This window comes from Brachyistius frenatus, unplaced genomic scaffold (genome assembly GCF_029030835.1).
Source record: "Brachyistius frenatus isolate BFR_SWC_R1_liver_20210118 unplaced genomic scaffold, ASM2903083v1 Contig_68, whole genome shotgun sequence".
Taxonomy (NCBI): domain Eukaryota; kingdom Metazoa; phylum Chordata; class Actinopteri; family Embiotocidae; genus Brachyistius; species Brachyistius frenatus.
The window spans coordinates 1,044,613-1,067,905 of record NW_027210667.1 but is presented as its reverse complement, the minus strand read 5'-3'; the positions used below and the strand labels follow the sequence as shown (position 1 = coordinate 1,067,905).

The 23,293-nt window shown below is 44.6% G+C and overlaps 1 protein-coding gene across 1 annotated transcript in view; it reads left to right on the top strand.

Annotated features, from left to right (window-relative positions):
* Positions 1 to 23,293, top strand: part of nbeab (neurobeachin b) — a 185,485-nt gene that overhangs the window by 160,031 nt on the left and 2,161 nt on the right. The window contains exons 45-56 of the mRNA XM_069707305.1: positions 1,604 to 1,744; positions 2,793 to 2,912; positions 6,166 to 6,318; positions 9,365 to 9,532; positions 13,840 to 13,929; positions 15,020 to 15,197; positions 16,070 to 16,141; positions 16,272 to 16,427; positions 17,438 to 17,608; positions 20,346 to 20,447; positions 20,746 to 20,942; positions 21,976 to 22,127. Of these exons, the coding sequence (XP_069563406.1) occupies positions 1,604 to 1,744; positions 2,793 to 2,912; positions 6,166 to 6,318; positions 9,365 to 9,532; positions 13,840 to 13,929; positions 15,020 to 15,197; positions 16,070 to 16,141; positions 16,272 to 16,427; positions 17,438 to 17,608; positions 20,346 to 20,447; positions 20,746 to 20,942; positions 21,976 to 22,127 (1,700 nt within the window). The remainder of the gene's footprint in view (positions 1 to 1,603; positions 1,745 to 2,792; positions 2,913 to 6,165; positions 6,319 to 9,364; positions 9,533 to 13,839; positions 13,930 to 15,019; positions 15,198 to 16,069; positions 16,142 to 16,271; positions 16,428 to 17,437; positions 17,609 to 20,345; positions 20,448 to 20,745; positions 20,943 to 21,975; positions 22,128 to 23,293) is intronic.

Genomic DNA, 23,293 nt, shown 5'->3' with positions numbered 1-23,293 from the left:
ACTACAATTTTAATAAAGTTAGAATAACATTTTTAGGCATCAGTCTCAAATCATTTTGAATTGAGGGCTTTTATTTTATTTCTTCTGACCTCTGAGCTGCAGCTTTCAGGTAGAAAAGCTGCCATTGATTACATTACCAGTCTCCCTTCCCCCTGTGTAACTGATTCAGTGGTACTGAGTATATTAATATTGACTGCCAATATGCCTCTGAGGCTCTTATATTGAATGGGGTGATTGAAAAGGCAGAGAAAGCAATTTATTTACCACTAAACGTATGTTTAATGAGAGTCATTTTGTTGCCTTAAGAATACATGAAAATGAAACAGCTGCCAAAGGACACAAACCCAGCGATGGTGTTAGTACAATATCGAGGTTATTACTAAGGCTGCGGTTAAATACACAACAACGCTATCCAAGGTGTGGCCCAACTATGAAATAATAAGATATACTTTATGTCAAATCCATGTAGCAATGATGTCATATTTTATATCCTCCCAATAATTACAAAACAGTTGCAAACCAATGAACATGAGAGGTTTTTTTTTTTTATGATTTCTTGACTGCACTCATTACTTTTTTGGCGTTTTGGAGAATTTCAGGCTTTGATTTTTTTTTGGGAGAACTTTTATTACAATGTGCACAATTGTCTGCAATAAATATACCTGACAATTATTGTACCGTTTTTTTTTTGTTTTTTTCAGGCTGTTTTTCAGTCTCTAAAACAAATTAAGATGATTCAGCTCTACTGGTGGATGCTTTTTAAAAACACAGCTTGGTGTATTACATTATTTGATTGCACCATATTGTATAAATCCTGGTAACTTCCATCAGCAGTGCTCAGTAGCCCTGAAGGGCTCCGTGCTACTAGGAGGAGCAGTGCTGAGGAAAGTGTTTGGCTTGGTGGGTGTGTTGGGTGTAAATCAGGTCAGCTGGGGTTAATCCACGTGGATTATCCACAACATTTAGCAGGAGACGCTCATATCTCCTCCCTCCATCCTTGGCGCGCCATCCTGCTCACCCCTGCCACCGTACCCCCTCTAAATTTCAGACAGAAGACAGCGCAGCAGGAACTTTTAGAGTTCAGGAGAATAATGGGGTCTGACAGACAAATCCCAGAGTAAAGCTCCATGTCTGCCCTGAACTCTCCACCAGCCTCTCTGCTGGCCTCACTACATGTAGCCTAATGGGGAGCAACTAAGACTCTGTAACTTTGACTATTATTAATCATGCTCACTTTTCCTCAGTTAGGCTTTATTCTTTGTGCTTTCCTAAAACAATCTGCAGGAGAGCATTTAATAAAACATGTCTACCTGGAAAACCGAAGTAGATTTACAGTAGTTTGATTAAATTTAATTTAATCATGGACCATCACATCTCCCACTACTCATGGAGGGTAAAGGTAGCAAACATTTACCAGGTGAAAACTGCTCTGTTTCACATGTTGCTTCTGCATATACTGTATATACAAATTGCAATGATGCAGTCATGATTGTGGGAATTGTAGTCACAGACTGCTATGCCGGACGATGAGGTTTGAACCCAGAAGGTGACACTTTATTGTTTTTGGTTTTTGTTTCCTAATTTTTCCTTATTTCCATTTCAGCCTGTTGGTGCATTGAATCCGAAGCGGGCGGCGTTCTACGCTGAACGCTACGAGACTTGGGAAGACGACCAGGCGCCACCGTGTCATTACAACTCCCACTACTCCACCGCTGCCACCATCCTACACTGGCTTGTCAGAATAGTGAGTAGAATCAGTTCTTCAAACTCACTCCTGTTATTGTACTGTGTTCAAAATCCCAAAATTAGTGAAGTATGTGAGTAGGAATGAAGTCAAACAGGGACCTCGGACAGCTTTTCATTTTTGGTCTGCATTAGTTGATTGTCACTTGTCAGTACTGATGATGCTGTTACTTTGAGGCCTGTCGGCTTCTGCACAGGAAGCAGCTCGACGTCTCAATTTGATTGGGCCTGAGTTGGACCAATGGCGCTCAGAAAACACATTTCACAGGCCAGTAAACCAGCATATGTGAACTAAATAAAGAGTGGCTGGGTAATGATTTACAGAGGCTGCTGTGACAGGTTTATGTGTTTCAGGCAACCCAGTGAGCGCCGGAGACATGTCCATCAAGGTTACTGAGCACTGTCCTCATTTACTCTGTAGGAGGAGAGCGAAGCACATGCACTTCCAATCTGTTCCCTGCAAATATATAACCTGCACAGCTTTTTTGAGTTGGTGCACATGTGATTTTTGAAGGAGCTTACAAATTTGAAAGGGGAGTTTGTACTGTATTCCTCCACCCCCTCCCATCATTAGTAGAGAGGGACTGATGAACTGAGGGAGCTCCCTTGACAGCAGTTAGATTGGCCTCAGTGGGTTTGTTCCCACAATCCCTTTCTTCCTCTGGTGAGTGATCCATCCGCTCCAACCGGCAATGGTTGCCATATCAGTCTGAGAAAACCAAATTTGAGCCAATTATCATTATGGCTGTATGACTGTACTCAGGAAGAGCACTAATTAATTCTCCCTCAGGCTTCAATTCAATGAAAGACTGATCTCTACAGAGATCCCTGAGTCTACTGCAGAAAGAAATAACAATGAAACAATGCAGATAATTCAGAGTCTTCACATTTTTTAGCACGAATCCTCTTGGTTTAAACAATATTCACATTTTCAGCTGGTTGATTATGATGATTGCCATTAAAAATGGACGTGAAGGAGGTAGAAAAAAACAGTCATGACTTGAGGCGGAGATCTTTGATCGTTGATGTCTAATTTGTTTTCTCTGTAGGAGCCCTTCACCACGTTCTTCCTTAGTTGTAATAACAACAAATTCGACCACCCTGACCGCACATTTTCAGCCATCGCTCGCTCCTGGAGGAACTGTCAGAGGGACACCTCAGATGTGAAGGTGAGAATAACAACAAAAGAAAATAGTGCAACGCACGGGTTACATTGTAACTGTGAATAAGTAAAACTATTTGTTTGACTCTACTCCAATTCTGACAACAATGGTAGTGGATATCAACATATGTATGCATACATAATGTGCAGTATAGCCATACCAAGCCGCTCTCTTCCTATGCTCCTCTCCTCAATGTGCCTCAACACCACTGCAAAAATATACACCATTAATTATAAATGCCTCAAACAGTGAATCACACAGGCTCATAGTGCTCAGAGATTCCCAGTGCACATTTTGATTTATCTCATGCAGAAAGCAAACCATCTCCAAGGTAGACTGAACAAAGCCTGCATGCGAGAGAAAGACAAAGCCCTCTCTCTGCATATCCACAGAGCACCGAAAACGCTGAACCCTGCTGATTCGCCTCCATTTTGCCCACTGCATAACACGCAGCAGGAATATGCACTGACCTCAAAGTGTCATATATTTCTAGCACACCCTGCATCGGGTAGTGTTGCCCCAGGCAATTAATAAAGCATTAATGACAAAAGCTATTTAAAATGTAGTCTTTTATGTACAGACAGGGCTTTTACTTGCCAGGATATGGCGGAGAGCAGCCAACAATCCATGTGAGGCGGAGGTGGAAGGCTGCGAGCATGTGAACAACTGAATAGTCAAACGCCACCCTGTTAACAAATACAGTCTACTTTGGACTACTTGTATGTCTGCATGCATTTGTTTTACACACATAGGATGGCCGCTGATCTATTAGGAGGAGCATTGTACTGAGCAGGACAATGCAGGATCGCCAGCAGTATTTCATAATGCATGTAAAGGAGCCGAGGTGCTCATTCAACGGCACTGTAATAACTGATTAAATCATTCATTTCCTTTCTATAATATTCTCCATTTCTGTTATATCCCTTATTTTTATGTGCACACATTTCCAACTATTCCCTAATATCTTCCTATATTTGTAATCTTGAACATGTTATGTATTAAAAGGACATTCAGCATAATTCTAGCCAAAAAAAGAACAAATAAAAGCATAGGTTTCCATTCATGCCCACAGAAAAGCAGCCAAACATATAGGCAGACACCAAAGCGCCATGCGCAGCCACCACAGCGCGTGAGACACAGCAGAGAGTCCAGGGTTAAGGTCAGCTTTGGCCCGAGCAGGCCGCTCGGTGTACAGCTTTTTCTTAACCAGGGTCTCTCCTCCATTAACCCCGGCCTCCTCCAGCAGTAATGAAGACAAGACCGAGGGAGCCTGAACCCCTGATGGGGATGACCTCCTAAAAGAGCAAGTCAAATGGAAACAACCCCTCACCTCCTCCACCACCCCATCATTAATGTTAATGTGGGTCCATACCTCTCGTTTATTTCTGTGTGCAAACGCGGTTATGGTAAGCTGGCACAGCCGCCCATGGGCAAAGAGGAGCAGGCTTCTCTTGGAAATTGTGAGCACACACACACACACACACACACACACACACACACACACACACACACACACTCCTTCACACAAACTGCCACCATGTTGTCTGAAGGAATCCAGCAGCACTCCGCCGGTGACAGATTTTGACGAACATGTCATTAAGGTGACACAGTGTAAAGCAATGGAGGCTTGTGTGATTGACTTGTTAGCCCATTACAATGCTGTTGCAGAATTAATGGCTGCCATGGGAGGGTGGCTTGAAAACGGAGCTGGCAGTTTTAACGGCTTGGCGGTGAGTTACGGCAGGAAGTTTACAAACGAAAGAAGAGGAGGGAAAGTGTAGCGTGTGTGTGTGTGTGTGTGTGTGTGTGTGTGTGTGTGTGTGTGTGTGTGTGTGTGTGTGTGTGTGTGTGTGTGTGTGTGTGTGTGTGTGTGCGTGGAGAGACAGAGGGAGAAGGGAGGAATGGCTGCTTCACTCCCTTCCCCTTCGTCGTGCGCAGAGGGTGAAATGTGACCAACAGCAGACCAGAAGTGTTATTGGCCTGTACCGTGTCATACTAACCAGCTCTCTCCAACCCTGGTGATTTATGGGTGCCTAAAAGCTCTGCACGTTATGCATCCCACAGGCAATATAAAACTCCATAGTACCACTGAATCTGACAAACACTGTGTTCATAAAACAAGCCTGATACAAGGAGTTCAGATACTCGCATCCTTCTGTATGATGGCGGGTGAAGAGCTAAACAACAACATTTAACTTTCTCGTCTGTATGTTTTTTAATGAGGGCAGAGTGGAGGATCTACATTCCTCGTGTGCATATGCCTGATTGTGCAGAGGCCTGACTCACTTATCGTTCCTTGGATGTATGATCAGGAGGATGAGGGATCACAGTGGGGGCTGCAAAATCACAGTGTTCTTAAAGAATTGTTTTAAATGACACATCAGTAGTTTTGCATTTTTCAGCCCATTGCCTGTCCTATATTTTAGTTTTTCCTTGATATCCAGGAAGCCACATTTAATTTAAAAACAACTTGAGTTTGTTTTTGAGATTATTAAATGTTATTCAAGCTCATTCTTGGAAAAAACTAAGCAAAAAGTTACCTTATAAGGAAATATGAATGTTTTGTACGTTTTTAAATCGGCGTAAGTCTACAGCTAACATTTTTATTTCTTTTTTGTTGCATATTGTGGATATCCTCAAGCAAATTCCTGCAATTTAACAATACATAAATGGTCGCCTGGAACATAAGAAGTCCATGTCAGAACATATAATATGCTTTAGGTAACAGTCAGCAGAAATGTAAAGCATACATGAAATGAGAAATATCTTCATTTAACACAAATCCTTTAGGAATACTCTCGTCTCAGAACTCTCAGAAGAGTAAATATTTGCTCTCCTCTTCGATGTATGGAATCACAGCAGGCTCCTTTACCACGCTGACTTCCCCTCCACTGCAAGGTCCTGACCCCATCACAAGAACCCGGAGACCACGGAGAGAAACCCAACTCAGTTCCAGTTTCATTTAACACACCTAACACCCCTGCCTGGAATAACTGGACGAGCACCTCTCACCGCTTTCTTGTGGCCTGCTGTTTGGTTTGTTTGTGTTACCTTTCCCCTTGAATTCTCACTTAATCTCAGTGGGACTCACTGCCTTTTTCTCTGTTTTCTGTGGTTCTATCCTCTCATATCTGATTTCTTACGCTTGACTGAATTGTTGGGCGACTATACGTTGAAGGTTGTGCTATTTAGACTCTGGTATTAAAGCGCTGTGGCCTCATCAGTAAGCTGTAAAACATGAGCGGCTCTCCTCCCTCAGGAACTGCTTCCTGAGTTCTACTACCTCCCGGAGATGTTCATCAACAGCAACGGCTACCATCTGGGAATGAGGGAGGACAGGGCCATGGTTTGTGACGTGGACTTGCCGGCCTGGGCTAAGAAGCCCGAAGACCTCGTTAGGATAAACAGAATGGTAAGGTTGAGGCATGTGTCACATCGCAAATCTCTTGGTGCAAATATGGCTTTCAGACTCATCCATGTATGTGATATGACCTCAATTATTACATGAACAAAAATATATTTTAAGAAAATATGAATACCAAACAGAAACAGAAACTTGGAACTGGTCGACCCCTTCTGGCAGTGAGAGTGCTAAAAAAAATACTGACAAATGTCTACAGCTGATTTCGCTCCCAGGAGCTTGTTCGCTTTTTTTCCCGCAATACTTTTAGCTGCACTCTCTCTGTCGCTAAGGGTGCAACTGTTGTGGTGAGTCATTTTTCTATGTATTTATTTGGATCCCCCATTTGCTTGTTTGATGTAACAGCTGGAGTGCATAAAAAAACAGCAACAAATTCATTAAATCATATATTTTTTTTAAACAGCAAATGAAAGTAAGATTTCATGAATATGCATATGTTTATATAAATACATGTAATTACATGTAAAATAACAAGTTAAAGTGAAGCAAGGTAAAGTGCAAGTTAAGAAACACACTGCAGTTAATGTCCATAACGACCCGGTCTATTTTATGTTTTATTTTCACCATAAGTCGACCATATATATAATAAGTATTGTTCCCTTCTTAGAAATGATTGACTTCATTAAGAATATTATTCAAAAACGATCAATATAATACATTTTTGCTTTTGTGCCCCCTGAAAACAGCAGTTTCCCTCTCTTCCTTCTAACCTTCCCAAAGTCCTCTGTCTCCTTGTCTTATTCATGAACCATCTAATAAAGAGCATCGCTCAATGCTAACACTGCCCCCCGACCCCGGCCATGTCACCAAAAGACGAGGCTGAGGTCAAGTTTGTCCTCCAGTGTTGCCCTCAGTAACGGCGGGCCTCCTCCCTTTGGCAGTGTGCAGGGTCTATGTGTGTGTCTGTGTGTGAGCGTCTGCGTGCACGTTTAATACAGATGCATCAGTTCATACTCCTCAGTTGTCGACTTTAGCAAACGGAAAAAAGTGGAATTTATAAAAAGCTACTGAGTCCACAAATTGGTTGGGAGAATAATTAAGAATATTATATATTCTTACGTGAGGAGTTTTAATCGTCAGTTGAGCCGCTGGGCGACACTTTTTCTAGAAAAGATAGAAATGCACCTTTTTATTTTCAAACAGGAGTCTCATGTTGTTGTTTAGCCTTTCTGAGGCTATTTGCATGGTTACATTAGTGAATTTTATTCTTTAAAAAATGTGTTGTTATCTACAGTGGGAGGTGGTTCTTGAGAAATTTAGTTTGGTACATTGTTGTAAATGGTCTGAAAAGTATGGAAAGCTCAGTTTTACCACAATGTCAGCATACTGTACACAACATGCTCATGTTTCCTGGCCTGGCAACTCTCTGATTACTTTACGCTAAAAGTAGAAAAATAAATTAACACCACTGTTTGTATTGTGTTTGCGTTTATCAGGTGTATAACAACAAAGTTAAATATAAAGTCTCAGTTTGGCGTAACGGTCAAAAAAATCCCATCATAATATTCCTCCACTTTTGAGTCTCGGTTTAATGAGTGGGTTTTACTGCCCTAAAGCCATAGCGATGTAAATAATAGTGTTGGTGAGGACACAGTTGGATGCGTGTTATGTGTCCTGAGGTTAGGGGCTACCGCGGTTCTCGGACCGGAGGTAGAAGCAGGCTGTGGGAACACTCTTGACCTTTTCAGCCGGAGTGACAGAGCTCGGCTGGTCTTATGCAGGTGACCTTTCCCCGTTCTCTACCGGCGCTGCCTGGTTGAGCTCTACCAGGCTTGTATACCGTGCACAGCGCGTGTGTGTGTGCGTGTGTGTGTGTGTGTGTGTGTGTGTGTGTGTGTGTGTGTGTGTGTGTGTGTGTGTGTGTGTGTGTGTGTGTGTGTGTGGTGGGGTGGGAGGGTAATGGAGGGAGGCAGTTGAAGAGAGAGAGATGGGAAAGGCTTGGAGTTGTTACGGGCATGTCTGCTTCTCCAAAACAAGGAGGGAGGACAACTGGAAAAAACAAAAGAAGATTACAGTGGATATTTTCTCACTGTTGAAGGATACATGTGTGATGTTGCTTTGCATTGTTAGAGTCGCAGAACGGTACATACACACACACACCCAGAAAATCATAGTCGTCTGCCTCCATCTTTTTGGTCTTCCTTTTGTTCTGTTCCCCAGCTAGCCCACACTCTCGCTTCCTCTATTATTTCATTTCTGACAGTGAATCTCTGACTGCCTCCCCCTCTTTCTCACTCTCTCTTTTTTTTCCTTCCCTCCTTTTCTTTCTCCCTCCCTCGTCCTCCCACTTCCCATCTTTGCATGTGCCACTTTCAATTGTCGTGATATGCCCTGTGGCAAACTCTGCCTCTGTGTGCTCGAGCAGCCTTTGTTGGTAATGGCTGTTATTCCTGACGTGAGGGGAGGAGTGTAAATGTCTCTAGCAAAGCCGAACCACGGCATGCATGGGAATTATGTTGCACCATATTCTGGGACAATACCCCCACTGTATGGCTTCTATATGTATATTTATAATAATTATCAGCCTGAAATCTGATACTAGATCTCTCACTAACACTCCCACAAGAAATCAAGTCTCCTTTTTTACCCTCACAGTTAATTATCAGTGTTTCTCCTGCAGACGGTTTTACAGTCAACTGAATCCTGTTAGTATTGAACCAGTTTCTTTGTCTCCGTCCAAAGACAGTATGTAAGTGTGCAGAGAAATATGATATGGGAGGCTTGTGTTGAGGTCGCTGGTTACGTTAAAAGGCGGGAAATCGGCTTCTGTCTCTGTCTTTCTGAGCCAATGTTAAAATAAGTGAAACACTTCAATTATTTCAATGAACAGAAGTTAGTTTCCCTCACAGTTCTATATGTAATTAGTCTGATGGTGATGTAATGCTATGGTAGGTCATCTGCTTACAGTATGTAGGCTGTGTTTTGTTGTGCTCACTGTTGTGCGGAAGTTCAATTGGTGTTTGTGTCCTAAATCCCCTGTGCAGTGCCGCCGCTGGTGTGGCTCCTCACCTCTAATTGCCCTGTACTCCTCTGACAGGCCCTGGAAAGCGAGTTTGTGTCATGTCAGCTGCATCAGTGGATTGACCTTATTTTCGGCTACAAGCAGCGCGGCCCTGAAGCAGTGCGTGCCCTCAACGTCTTTCACTACCTGACTTACGAGGGCTCCGTCAACCTGGACAGTATCACTGACCCTTTGCTCAGAGAGGTAAAGCACATCCACACGCACGCACGCACATACGCACGCACACACACACACACACATTGCCATGGAGACCAAGCCACCCCCCCCCCCCGTCTTATTCGCCATAGGCACAACTTCCTGTCTCTATTTGTCCTGGCATGTGCTGGAGCTCCAGAAGCATTCGCATCATGCATCTGTCAATCACTTATTGTGTCATGCAAATGTAACCTGTGAGAGAATCGAGCAGAGCTGCTGACTCAGCGGGTTTACTTTAAGATTAGAGTCATTTTCTGATTAATTATTATTATGAATTTCCTATTTCTCAGATAAACAGCATTCTTTTAATATCTTTGCACATTATTTGAAGGCCTTCTCAACACCCAGATTCTATTCCTTAAATTTTTTTTAAGATATATTGTGTGTCCTTTCTCTTCATCAGATCAATGGATCTGACTGCGCTCTTTGATCAATCACCAGAGGTTACTCAGTCAATAGATGAGGGAGTGAATCCTCTTGTTCTTAACATATTAATTGAATAACTATTAGTTCGCCCGCACTACTCGTGAAAAGCATAATTGCAAGGGGAAAGGGGAGCAGAGACTGTAGCAGCTGGCACGCATTGTGGTACTTTCCAGTGTGAGCTCGTCTCTCCCTGTGATATCCACCATCTGCTGTCTGCAAAACAAGTCATTTATATACTGTCACTTCCAGGGGCGCCTTTATTTATCAAGTGACCACTATGCAAATCACCTGCAGAAGATTTGGCTTCATCTAATTACCAAACCATACTGTGAAAGGTTCGGTTTTCATCGTTTCCACAAAGATTTTAGATGATGCCTTGTTTATTTTGCATCAGATTGAGTTTTTTTTTTCTTCGCTGTCTTCCTCCCTGACTGTTATTACCCTGAGAGATGACAGTACTGTTAGTTAGTTGCACATTAGGAAGCCTGCTATTCAGGCTCCCTAATTGTACCCCGTTGATGTCGTCGCAACTGTGACATGTGAGTGTATTTGTAGTGGAGAAAATAAATTGGTTCAGCTAATTACAACTGATGTAATGTTGATATGATGAGCACTAATTAAGACAAACCTTCATACCCTCAGATACATCTCTAATTCCGGATGGATTCTTTTGTCCCGGCAATAAGAAGTACATCCTTGTATTTTTAAACTTAACATTCCTGTTATAAAAAATATATATATTACGAATGAATAGAAAATGTAATTCATGCAAAGTTGCAAAGATGATTTACAGGCAAGTCCTTAACTAGTAATTTGATTTTATCTCCTGCACAGTTTATGGTACTTTGATATATTTTGGTAGATGACTACCTGCTGGATTTGTTGGGCTGTTACTGTTTACCACTCCCCCTGTCCCACACGGGCCAGTGTGATGCGCCTAGATGAGTCAGTGAGGTGGAGCATGGAAAAATGCCCAGTGAACGTCTCGCTGAGAGATCTGCTGCAATGTGACGACTGACTCGAGGGTATTGATTCATCCGGGGCCTGACAGGTAAAACTGCAGATCTGGCATTAGTCACGGCAATTGAGGCGTTGGAAATGTCAAGAAATTAGAGGTCATGAGAGATAATTTCCGGCGGTGTGTCAGATGAAAATGATGACACCTTCTTGACATGCCGATGGGCCTGTGGTCTGCCGGTTGAGGGCGCGGTGACAGCTCTACTGGGCACACTGCCGGAACAGCAGTCCTCTGCCGCGATGCCTCTCCTGACAGCCCTCTCTTATGGAAAAACATGACAGCAACCCCTGGATTCAGAGCCCACTGTGTCACTCACAAGTAAACAGACAAATGATTCATCAGTGGCACTCGATTCCTCCTCCTGACACCCCACCCCCCGAATCAACAAAGACAACAAAGTGTGCTGCGGCTGGCCGATGAGCGGCTTTGATACTCATGTGGCGTTTAACTGCTTGACCTTAAATGTGCATATATCACATAGCATATAGGATTTAATTACCCGTGATGATGGCTGCATTAGAGACAATCACTTACAGGTGCACACATAGTTTGAGACACATCATACAGAAAGAAGTTCACGTGTCAGCTCCTGAACTGCCACTCAGGAAAAAACCCTCAGGGTAATTCTTTGTCAGTGCTTAAGGATTCAACTTCAGATAATCTTATCGTTGACAAATTTAATTTGGCATGTAAAGAATGGGCGGCAGAGTAGTCGCAGTTACACGACAACAACATAAATTGTTTGTTTGTATATTTTCATGTACAGTTTATGATTATTTTAATCTGTTTATACTACTTTAAAGCCCGTCTGTAATCTGCGGCATCTATGAAGAGGTGAAAGGTGGCGCTGCTTCACATTTGTAGTTGCCGTCGTTGATCTCAGGTGTCGTGACTCAGCATGATCCCACGCTGCTTAGCGGGTCAACGCGAGGCCATGTCTGCAAACTGCGTGACAGAGCTGTTGTGTTGCTGCGTTGCATGAGTGCACTGGAGGATGCTGCCGGGCGATCGTCCTCCATGGGGTCTCCGTCACTAGTCTGTGAACCATACAGAAGAAACTGCAGCCACTCACCTCTGAAGGTTTTCTGCTCGTTTCCCAAACTGGATGCGAAGACAGACAGACAGACACCGTGTGTTATGATGGATGTTTGGTGCTCACCCAAGCAAGGCGTTTCTTTTGCTGGGAGGAGAGATCATCCAGATGGCTTTGGCAATAAGTGTCACTTATCAGCCAAAAAGCAGAGCCCGAAGTGACTTAAACTAATGAACTGCCTGTTAAGTGCTCTCAGTCTCAGACTGAGATCCAGATAAGTTTCTGACAGACATCAGCGAGGATTAGTGTTCAAGCACCTGAGAGATATTGACGTGTTTTGATCATCTGGTGGAAGAACATGTTCTTGGGTTAACCTTCAACAAGTCAAACTGCCTTCCTCCAGCACACACACACAATAACACAAACACAGACAGACAAATTCTCGGTTCACAGTGGTCGAGGTTGTCTAAAAACGATCAGAACGGGCCACGCAGCAGCCTGGTTTGCCCGGTAATAGAATCTTCATAAGAAACACGGTGATGTTTTCCACATGGCTCTCTCAACCTTTCTGATCTGTGGATCAAATTTCTTTATTTGAGCAGACATTGTGACCCTTACCCCAAACCTAACCTTAAATAGCTATAATGTCAGCTGCTTATTACTTGACAGACTGCGTTGTAAAGAAACTCTGACTAACACTTAATGGTTGCCAAATGTGCTCACCAACTCGCATGAAACTTCTACTGCTGTGTGACAGCTCTCCTCTGTTTGGACAGGGCCTTTTTTGGTGCCGTGGAAGATAGGAAGTGATCCGGGGGTGTTGGAGGCGACTGCCGGCCTTGCAGGTGGCCTGTCCTGATTCAGTATCACCTCCAAACTTCCCGTGCCACATCTCCCTCCGTGGCATGTGTTACCCAATGGGTCCTTTTGATTGTGAGCGGTGTGTACAGGCGCAGGAAAATGAGGGCTAGTCGGCCAGGCAGTCAGAAGGGCGGGCGAAAGGCTGAGCGATGTATGTTCCATTGTGCACAGTGGCATTGACGGACGTCTACAAGCTCCCCTCTGATGGTGGAAGTGGCTCCAGTCACATCAATCACTCCCGCCGTGGAGTGCCCCACTTTCAGTCAAGCTCAGCAGCTTGTACTGCTTGTTTTTTCCTCTCTCACTGCAGGTAGAGGAGATCTTTTGTCTATTTAAATGAAAGCTATTCTTTAATAACAGTAAAGTCTTCTGGTTTCCTCTGCTCAGTCACAAATACTCAGATCTTGTCCTCCATACATTGTCCAGCACTGAGCTGCCTTTACTCAAATCACCATGCCCTGCTTGTGCGATTTTGTGCCTCTGTTTCATATGTGTGTGTGTGCATACACATGCTGCTTGTGCGATTTTGTGCCTCTGTTTCATATGTGTGTGTGTGCATACACATGCTGCTCTCCTTTGTTTCAAGCACAATAACATCTAAAAGCACACCGGCCTGCTGCAGTCCTCGCTGGATGTCACTCCAGGTTAACGTTTGTGCAGTCGGGGCCCCTGCTCCTGGAAATGGGAATGGTTAACTGAAGCATGTTAATAGGAAAAGGCTTGTCTCTTCCATACTAACACTCGGATGACTCTGCAGGGCTATGGGGGGAGGGGGAGCACCCAGGCGGATTGGAAGTGCACCCCTTTCTCTCCCTCCCCCCCCCCATTCCTCATAGGCACGGCTGAGTTAGGATTTGCTTGCATTGTCAAGTAACGCATTGACCCATCACTTTGATGCATATTGATTGTGACAGCCGCTCTCTCTCTGCCTGCCTCTCCCCTCTCTCTCTCCCGCAGGCCACAGAGGCGCAGATCCAGAGCTTTGGACAGACGCCATCTCAGTTGCTTATTGAGCCACATCCTCCACGCAGCTCCGCCATGCACCTGGTGAGAACAGCGAGCATGCTGGGAAATTTCCCTGCACCTCTGGAGGTGGTGTGGTGTGTGTGTGTGTGTGTGTGTGGGTGGGGGGGGGGGGGGGGGGGGGGTGGTCCTGTCCAAGACTGGATAGTGTGTGTTCGTGTGAATGTGTTTGTAGGTAGCTTGAGGATGATTTCTCACTTCTATAGTTTTACTTTTAACAACAAAATATAAATATTTCTGAAGTTTTACCTCATGTAGGTCACAGATCTTTACTATGAATATTCAGCACCAGCAGTGTGCACAGTTTCAGAGCTAGTACTGCCTACTAGCAGTGTAGTTTAAAGGGAAGAGTGCTCCCTACTGGCCTAGTAGCTCTCCTTCTTTATGCTGAAAGCTGCTCCTCCCCGTCCGATCCATGTAGTAACCAGCCTTGCCCTCATTATCCACACGTGGCTCTCTCTGTTTCCCTCCCATGACAGAAACTGAGAAACTCATCCCTCGAAGACCTTTTACTTAAATTTAGTTTTTTCTTTTCGCGACAGATGACAATGTTTTCAGTCACTTCTGTCCACTTCTTTCAGCAGCTTCCGGTATTAAAACAAGATGAGAGCTACAATTGGTTCAAAAGTCACAGACTAATGTTAGTATCACTGTCTCCTCTGGTTTTACGACACACGCAGTGTGAATCAGGGTTTTAAAGTTGGAGCTGAGTTTTTAAACCGAAAAGAAAGAAAGCAGCTCAATTTCAAAAGCAAAAAGTCATGCATTCCCTTTCAGTGCTTCTTCTTTGCAGGCCAGACTGGATCTTTCTGATACATGTGTCATTTATCCACCATCTCATATGTACAGTCTACTCCATCCCAGTTTTCCACGTCTACCCCTGTCTGACTGTCTGGAGGGGCAGTGCATGAAGCTCTCCTGTGTCTGAAGTTGTTCCTCCCAACCTCCACACTAACTGCCTCTTACATTCTTTTTCTCTCATCTTTTCATCTTCTCCATCCTCTCCCTTCCTGCTCCTCCTCCTCCTCCTCCTCCTCTCTCATCATCGTGACCCTCCATCCTTTTCCACGCTTCGTCTTCCCTCTCTTCTACTCAATAGTGTTTCCTTCCACAGAGTCCTCTAATGTTCAAGGACCAAATGCAGCAGGATGTCATCATGGTGTTGAAGTTTCCATCTAATTCGCCGGTGACCCACGTGTCCGCCAACACCCTGCCCCATCTTACCGTACCCGCCGTGGTTACCGTCACCTGCAGCCGCCTATTCGCCGTCAACCGATGGCACAACACGGTTGGTGAGTGGAGCCCAACTCACATAGACGGTGATATGTTCAAACACACTCATACGCCCTTGAAAAAAGTCAAATAAAGCGTGCCACACCACATGTGATACCTACCACAGCAGTGGACCCGTAAAATCACTTCATCACCGTCACACAAAAACCTACCCACTGCTCACAACAGTGCTGTAGCCAGCTGGCTAATAGAGAGGCTAGCACCTCCCAGGTAAGCTGACCGTGAGTGTTTCCACATGTTCCCTTCCAGACATGTGTGAACAACATTACCCACGGAGCCCCTCCCCGAGAATCGGCCTCACCTCGGGGTCAGAGGGCCAAAGCAATGGTTACTTGGAAATTAGGCCGCAACTGCACCATATTCTCCTCACACATCCCCATCTGTCACCGTAGAAACACACAGAGCTCAGGACCAAAGAGTCCGCGCTGTGTGGCTGCTCCGCCTGCTCCGCCTGCTCCCACACTAATGAATGCAGCTGCAGCACTCTTGCCATCCTGCTGGAGAGGAGGGGAAATGTGGTTTGACTTTTCAGAGTAATGATGATAATAAGGCCTCCATATTTTCAGGCATGTTGCTGTTTTAAAACTGGCTCCAGATTCTCTCAGATAGACGAAATGTCTCCATTCAGTTTGACACCCCAGGAAAAAAAAAACACCCAGTAAGACAGATGGACCTCCAATACTTCCATCTCCTGGAAGACATTATGAATTAACTTGGCTCTGAAGAGGGAACAGGTGTGTGTGTGTGTGTGTGTGTGTGTGTGTGTGTGTGTGTGTGTGTGTGTGTGTGTGTGTGTGTGTGTGTGTGTGTGTGTGTGTGTGTGTGCGCGCAGTAGTCAGAAATAGCCTCATGTATCTGTACCTGGATCTAGGTCTGCGGGGAGCACCAGGCTACTCTCTGGAACAGGCCCATCACCTCCCCATAGAGATGGATTCTCTGGTTGGTGAGTAGGCGTGACGATACGAACATCAATCAAGAAATACACACTTTATATCTGTTCTAGCTATTCTGGATTTGCTTGAAACACCTTCGGTATTGACACGTTCTGCTTTTCCTTTTCTTTTCTTCCTCAGCCAATAACACTGGAAGCAACAAGCGTCAGATCACAGACCTAGTGGACCAAAGCATCCAAATCACCACACACTGTTTTGTGGTGACAGCTGACAACCGCTACATCCTAGTGTGTGGCTTCTGGGACAAGAGCTTCCGTGTATACTCCTCGGAGACAGGTAGGTTAGAGTGTAAACTCTATTTCCTACCAAGGCGTGCGCTCATGTGTGGAGGACTGACGGTAATGATTCTGTATTGTTGCCACTCTCTCCTGACTTGTAGAAAAATGGATGAATTTAAGATCATATGCTGAAATTTGTAAAAGATTCATTCTATTCATTATGTGTCATTAGGACCGTGATGATAATGCCTCTAACATACCTGTTGAAATATATAAATGGCTATCACTGCAGCTCGGTAAGTGCAGTTTTAACTGAATCGTCCCAAAGTTTTGGGTCAGGACCGCCTCAGGGAGCTCCAGGATGAATCTGGAGCTACTTTCTTCCATGCACCACAATAAGGAACTTTGCTAGAAGTGTCCAAATCAGTTGGACCGGACATCAAAGCCTGCCAGCTCCCTCGTGTGGAGTCTGTGTTATGTCCGATTATGCCCATATGAGAATAGAGGAGGTCATTGTCTGGAGAATTAACAGCGAGCGAGTGGGCGTGTTGATAATGTTTCTATGACGCCTGCTGCACGCTCCACCCATCGGCCAAACCCAGCACAGCATTTCCAGTAGGTGAGAACTAGTCCGACACGAACGACCTCCTGTTGAGTGTTACATGTGTAAAACTCCAGACAATGTCCGTTGTTCATATGAGAAAACAGCTTCAAGGAGTCACAAGAGGGTTGAAACGTTTCTTCTCTCTTTTGAAACACTGGATGATTTCATCTCTTCACCTTTTAAAATCCTTCAAATTAAAAATTGAGAAAGAAATATCACTCTGGGGGTTTTAACTGGTGAATTTGTGCCACATTCAGGCCATAATTTTGGATTTAAGTGTCACAAGAAGACCTGAAAATTCAAAGGAGTTACAAACCAAAAAAGGCAGGAAACCATTAATTTCACTTTCAGAAATATTCATTCAGTAAAGCTCTGCGGTAGTAGATTTTTTAGTATTTTTGTATTACAGGCTCTTAGCAGCTTTTACCAACTGTGAAATCATGTATCATCTGTATCCTCCTCAGGCAAGCTGACCCAGATAGTTTTTGGCCACTGGGACGTGGTGACATGTCTGGCCAGGTCCGAGTCCTACATCGGTGGAGACTGCTACATTGTGTCCGGGTCCAGAGATGCTACCCTGCTGCTGTGGTACTGGAGTGGGCGGCACCATATTATTGGAGACAACCCCAGCAACAGTGAGTAAGAGCATGCATGTGACATGCACACACACACACACACACACACACACACACACACACACACACACACACACACACACACACACACACACACACACACACACACACACACACACACACACACACACACACACACACACACACACAGAATACACAGTAGAATGGCCCTCTGCACAAGGTTACAGGATCTCTTCACTCTGTTTAATGTTTCACCAATGAAATACATACTCATTTGCTGTGAGATGGGAGCTGATAAAGGAGCCTCAGCCTATTGTTATTTTTGAAAAAGGCTTTGATGAGCGCTGGAAAAAAGGCAGTTTATCCTCCAAATCAAGTAATGTGGAGAGACAGGGAGAGGATAATTCATCTGCACTGTAGCTGTGATATATTAGTGTGATTCATCGCGTCGAGCTGCGCTGCTTTCAAGTAGAGGACTCCAGATGTCTTGGCATTCAAAATGGTCGACCCTCACTGTGTGATTTCTCCTGCTCAGTTCATTTAGTGGCTCATTTCACCGATTGTCTGTATTCAAGACAATCCATCAGGGCAATAGGAGGAAGCTGCTCTAACACTGTACCAGCGAGGAGGTCCATGTGAAAAACTGCGGATAATGAAGAGAGTGTGTTTTTGTTTCATATCTGGACGTCAACACAAAGTGTGTGTTTGTGTGAGAAGATCTTGTGTTTCCAATTGTCGCACATTCAAGGAGCTCCACATTAGTTGCGAGTGTTCTCTAATTAACTTCACTGAGGTGCCGACAGTTAATTAAGAATTTCAGCTTGGATGCCTCAAATTAGCAAGGGGCAATAGCACTTGTGTTACTGCAGCAGGAAAACTGTATTCCCCTGATATTCACAGTACTAGTGATTATAATGCATCTTCAGCAGACAAGAGGAAGAATAAGACGAAGCCGCGCGGCTGAAGAGGGACGGTGGACTGCAACGTGATTTAGGATCAGCTAAAAACGTACATACTGCACACAGCTTCATAAGAATATATACAACCAGCCAATAATGGTCATGTTCAAATATAGAATTCAGGCATTTGCCATCACCACTTCCATCTTCTCATATTTGCACAATTGAAGCCCTTAAATTATTATTGTTATTGTCATGAAGCACACAGAACAGCAGAGTCCTCTTTATTCTCTTCGTTATGGGCCTCCTCAGTGACCGATCTTCTCCAGGAGCCTCATTCTGCTGATTTCATGCCTCTTAATAATTTCTGCAATGAAGGTTGTGTGAATATGCAGCAGCAGCCTGCCAGATCACGACTCCCCCTCATCCCGCAGATGGTGGCGAGCACAAGAAATTGATTTCACCCGCGTCCCAAAAGGCTGCGTGTGTCTTAAATGTGTAATAATTAAAATAACGTCCAGCTCAATCACGGCCTTGCTTCTCAGACTCCTCAGGCCCATCACACCGGTGCGACCAGATATATTTGCAACGGGTAATTGTGGTTGCTGAGTCCGGCTCATCCCAGGGGCTCAGGCCGGGTGTGTGTGTGTGTGTGTGTGTGTGTGTGTGTGTGTGGGTGTGGGTGTGGGTGTGGGGGAGCTCGGTGCAGGGTGATTGAATCTTTTGTCGGGTAGGTGAGCTCCCTTTTCCCCCCTGAGGCTTTTTCTGACACTTGTCCTATTCAGCCCCCCTCAGCAGCGGGTGCTGGGACTGACAGCGCTGCTCAGGTCCCGGTCTCTGAGGGGCCGCGCTGCATCGATCACAGTCCAGCTCGCTCACTGGACTGCTGCAGCTACAGAGGCAATATGCCAAGCTGGAGGAGGAGATGGTGGTGGCGGTACGGTCGAACGCGTGTCCACATCATCTATCAGGATGTTGCTGTCATCCCGGCGAACGAGAAGAAACTTTCACTGAATTGTCTGAACTATGAGTCACATGTGGACACTAACAGTCTTGTACTGCAGGTGTATTCAGTGGTGCTGGTTTGGCATTAATAGTGAGTTTAGAGGTGATGATTACACTGAGGACCCTCACAATTAGTAGCAGATTTATTAGGAAAAACACATGTAAATATCAAAATGTTCTTATAATAACAAAATTAAATACCAATTGAATACTTCAGAAGTGTAAAACATGATTTTCAGACCCAGAATTCCTCCCTTATCTCCCGCTGTTTCATGATTTAATGTTGTAAATAACTCTAAATTCAGTTTCTGCTTTATTTGCGGTGCATTTCCTTGTTTGTTATTAAATGCAGATAATTAGTGGAATTCAATGGGTTCCCCTCTTCGTCAGTATGACAATAAGACTTGTCACTCCCCCGGCTGTATTCAGACACAGGATGAGTTGTTTTAAAAAACAAACAATGTTTTATTGGTGATCAGTGTGTTTCACAAACACTACCTTCAACGTCTGTGGCAGGACTCGAGGTCGGCTCCAGGTGCCGTGAAACAGCCTTCACTAACCTCTCCCCCGGCCATCATCAATCATGTGACACATGGGATGAAATCAAGCGGCTTGGCTGCCGTCACAGGGCATCCCTGCATTTACATAACAATCCACAGGAACCTCCCTGCTCGCAGATGAATGTCACCATCACAGCGCTTGTGTTTATGTGATTTCATTGCCTGATGAATGTTTGGTGGTCGCACACAGTCCCTGTCTATTTACCCCTAAATCAGTCTTAGTACGCTGGTTACACTGTTTGGAAGATGTTACCACAGTCTCAATTAAACCGAGTCATTTGTTGAATGGTTTTATTTATCTGTCATTTTTAGGCGACTACCCAGCACCACGCGCAGTTCTGACTGGCCATGACCAGGAAGTTGTGTGTGTGTCAGTCTGTGCAGAGCTGGGCCTCGTCATCAGTGGAGCTAAAGGTCAGTGGGCTTCGTCTCATGTCACTGTCATCAGAATAAAAAAAAAAGAGGGCATCAGGGACACTCGTGCTTTGAGCTGCAGCACTGGTGTACACACAGCAGTCTATCACCGACCCGTTCACACAGACAGACGCTTCAATGGACACCGCAGACCTGAATGTTCACCCTGCCGAACGACATCCAAGAATACCAGCGTGCTGCACTGTAGACATGATCTTATTTTACAAAGGCGGAAGGCTCGATTATTTTTCCAGGAGCACAGTTTGTTGACACTTCTGTGTATGTTTGTTTTTTGCAGAGGGTCCATGTCTGGTCCATACCATCACAGGGGACCTACTGCGGGCTCTGGAGGGACCAGACCTCTACCAGAGCCCGCGGCTCATGTCTGTGTCCAGCGAGGGCCACTGCATCATCTACTACGAGAGGGGCTGCTTCTGCAACTTCAGCATTAATGGAAAACTGCTGGCACAGATGGAGGTCAATGATTCCATCAGGGTAAGCTGACTTTGTAGCATCAGTATGCACCAAGAAAGATGTGAATGTATTTTTGTTCATGTGCACTGTTAAAAACGTGTCTTGAAAGTCTGTGAGATTCACACACCCTTTACTTACCAAAGAAGTTCACACAAAGCTGTTCAAACCTATCAGCACCAGCTATAAAACAGACTTTTTAAATCTGGTGTCTGCTGAGACATTCCTGTACTGGCTGAATTACTCCACACTGGGCAGCTGCACCAGACTTAACTTCCAGTCGAGCTTCATGCTGACTTGAGTAGGAATAAAATAACACAACCACGTGGCTCTTCTACACTTTCCAAATGTTCTTGGACCAAAAGGAATCCAATTCTGACAATGAAACGAGTCATGTGATAGAGGTTGTGATGCCTTTCAGTTTACTTATCCACCAGTTTTACAGCCACAGCAGTAGCATTGTATAAGTCTAAGGCGGAGGCTATGATGTAAGCAAGTATTGATAGAGGTTTTGTCATTGCTCTCGCGGGAGAAAGGGGAGACAAAAGTTCCACACTGCAGGTTTAAATAGCTGCAAATCTCTAAGTACACAATCTTTGATTTAAATACTGAGTTATAGATAAAAACTGCATCTCCGGTGACTGTTTGGTGTTTTTATATGGGATTAAGTGAACGTAATATCAACAAGATATTTTAAGGTTTTCTTTATAAGTTAATAAAAAGTAAAGCGGGTGCACCACGTCAGAGAGAATCCATGTCAGGAGTCATTAAACAATGTCATCTCACTGATGAATTCTAAACATTCATTTACAGAAAAAGTTATTCATTTGATATAAATGTCTAAATGTTATTAATCATGTTCTAAAATTGTACAAGATTGCAATTTAATGTCACTGCTGCATGTCATTCTCTTTCTCCTGTCCATTTCCACAATCACAGGACGTAATCCTTCATTTACTGACATCTTTCACATGCGGCAGGAAAACTGTTCACTGGACGGGTAAATAATTGTTGAGCTGTGCGTGACATGTTGAACTCCCCTCCGTCCCTCCTGAAGGCCATTCTCCTGAGCAGCGACGGCCACAACCTGGTGACAGGCGGGGACAACGGCGTGGTGGAGGTGTGGCAGGCTTGTGACTTCAAACAGCTCTACATCTACCCGGGCTGTGACGCAGGCGTCCGATCCATGGACCTGTCACATGATCAAAGGTCAGAGCAGGCAGCTGTATGTTAGTTATCGTGTTTGCTTGAGATATTGAGTGGGATGTGAGTTGAAGTGCATGCATGAGCTCACATATGCGAATCAGTGTTTGTGTACTTGCACCGGCGTTTCCCGCAGGTTGAGAAGTCACTCGTGTTGGCGCGGCGTGTGGCCGATGTTCATGCAGAGATTAATGCAGTTTGGAGAGAAAAAGTGCACCCCGAAGTGATTTTCTGTGGCTGCAATTTACAGACATCCCTTAAGCTTGTATTTTGAAACAGATACAGGAATTCGCGGCATTCAGCCTTGGTGGTGCCTTAATGAGTCAGTCACACGGCATTTGGCAGACCAGCGGTGTGACTTTGATCTCTCTCAGTGACAGACTTTGGCGTTAACAGCGCAAAGATGTTCACTCACACGCACAGACAGACAGACAGACAGACAGACAGACATAGACTAGATAGACTTTAGCCGATGTGCAGGATTAGGAAGAAAAAGCCTTGTGTCGCCTGTGTGTGTCATAGATCGTCGGTGTATATTTTAGGAAGGGGAAAAGCCACCGTCCTCTTCCTTTAAATAGAAGCTACAGTTGCCATTGAAACATAAATTACAGGCGTATCTTCTGCACATGCCTATATTTTGAATGACAGTAAGCACACATGCATCCTGCATAAGTGTATTGGCAGGTCAGCTTCTTTAAAGTCTGTATTGTGCAGGATGTGTTAGGAGTGGTAGAATAAGTGCCAGGATGGCGGCTCAGAGGCAGCAGTGTTCGCTTTGGGGCCGCAAGCCTGACGTCATCATGTGACCCCGGCAGTCAAGAGAGGTTAGACAGCCCGAACAGTCAAGCTGCACTTCAGAGCCACAGGCCAAATGTGCCTCAGCACTTGCAGGCTCATCCAAACGTCCAACAGAGGTCTGGTTCTTAACCAAATTACTTCTGCACCATGGTGACTACGTACACAAACAGGTCAAGACGAGAGAATTTGTTAAGATTTTAATTTCGTCATTACCAATTGTGATTTTTTTTTTTCTTTTCTTTAAACAGGATTTAACAAATCACTTAAATGTTTTAAGAACCCCTGGATTCAGTTACAATCTCTCGCCTCAGTAAATTGACATTAGGTAACCCAAGTGATCCGGTCTCCGTAACTCCATTAACAGAAGGCCATTC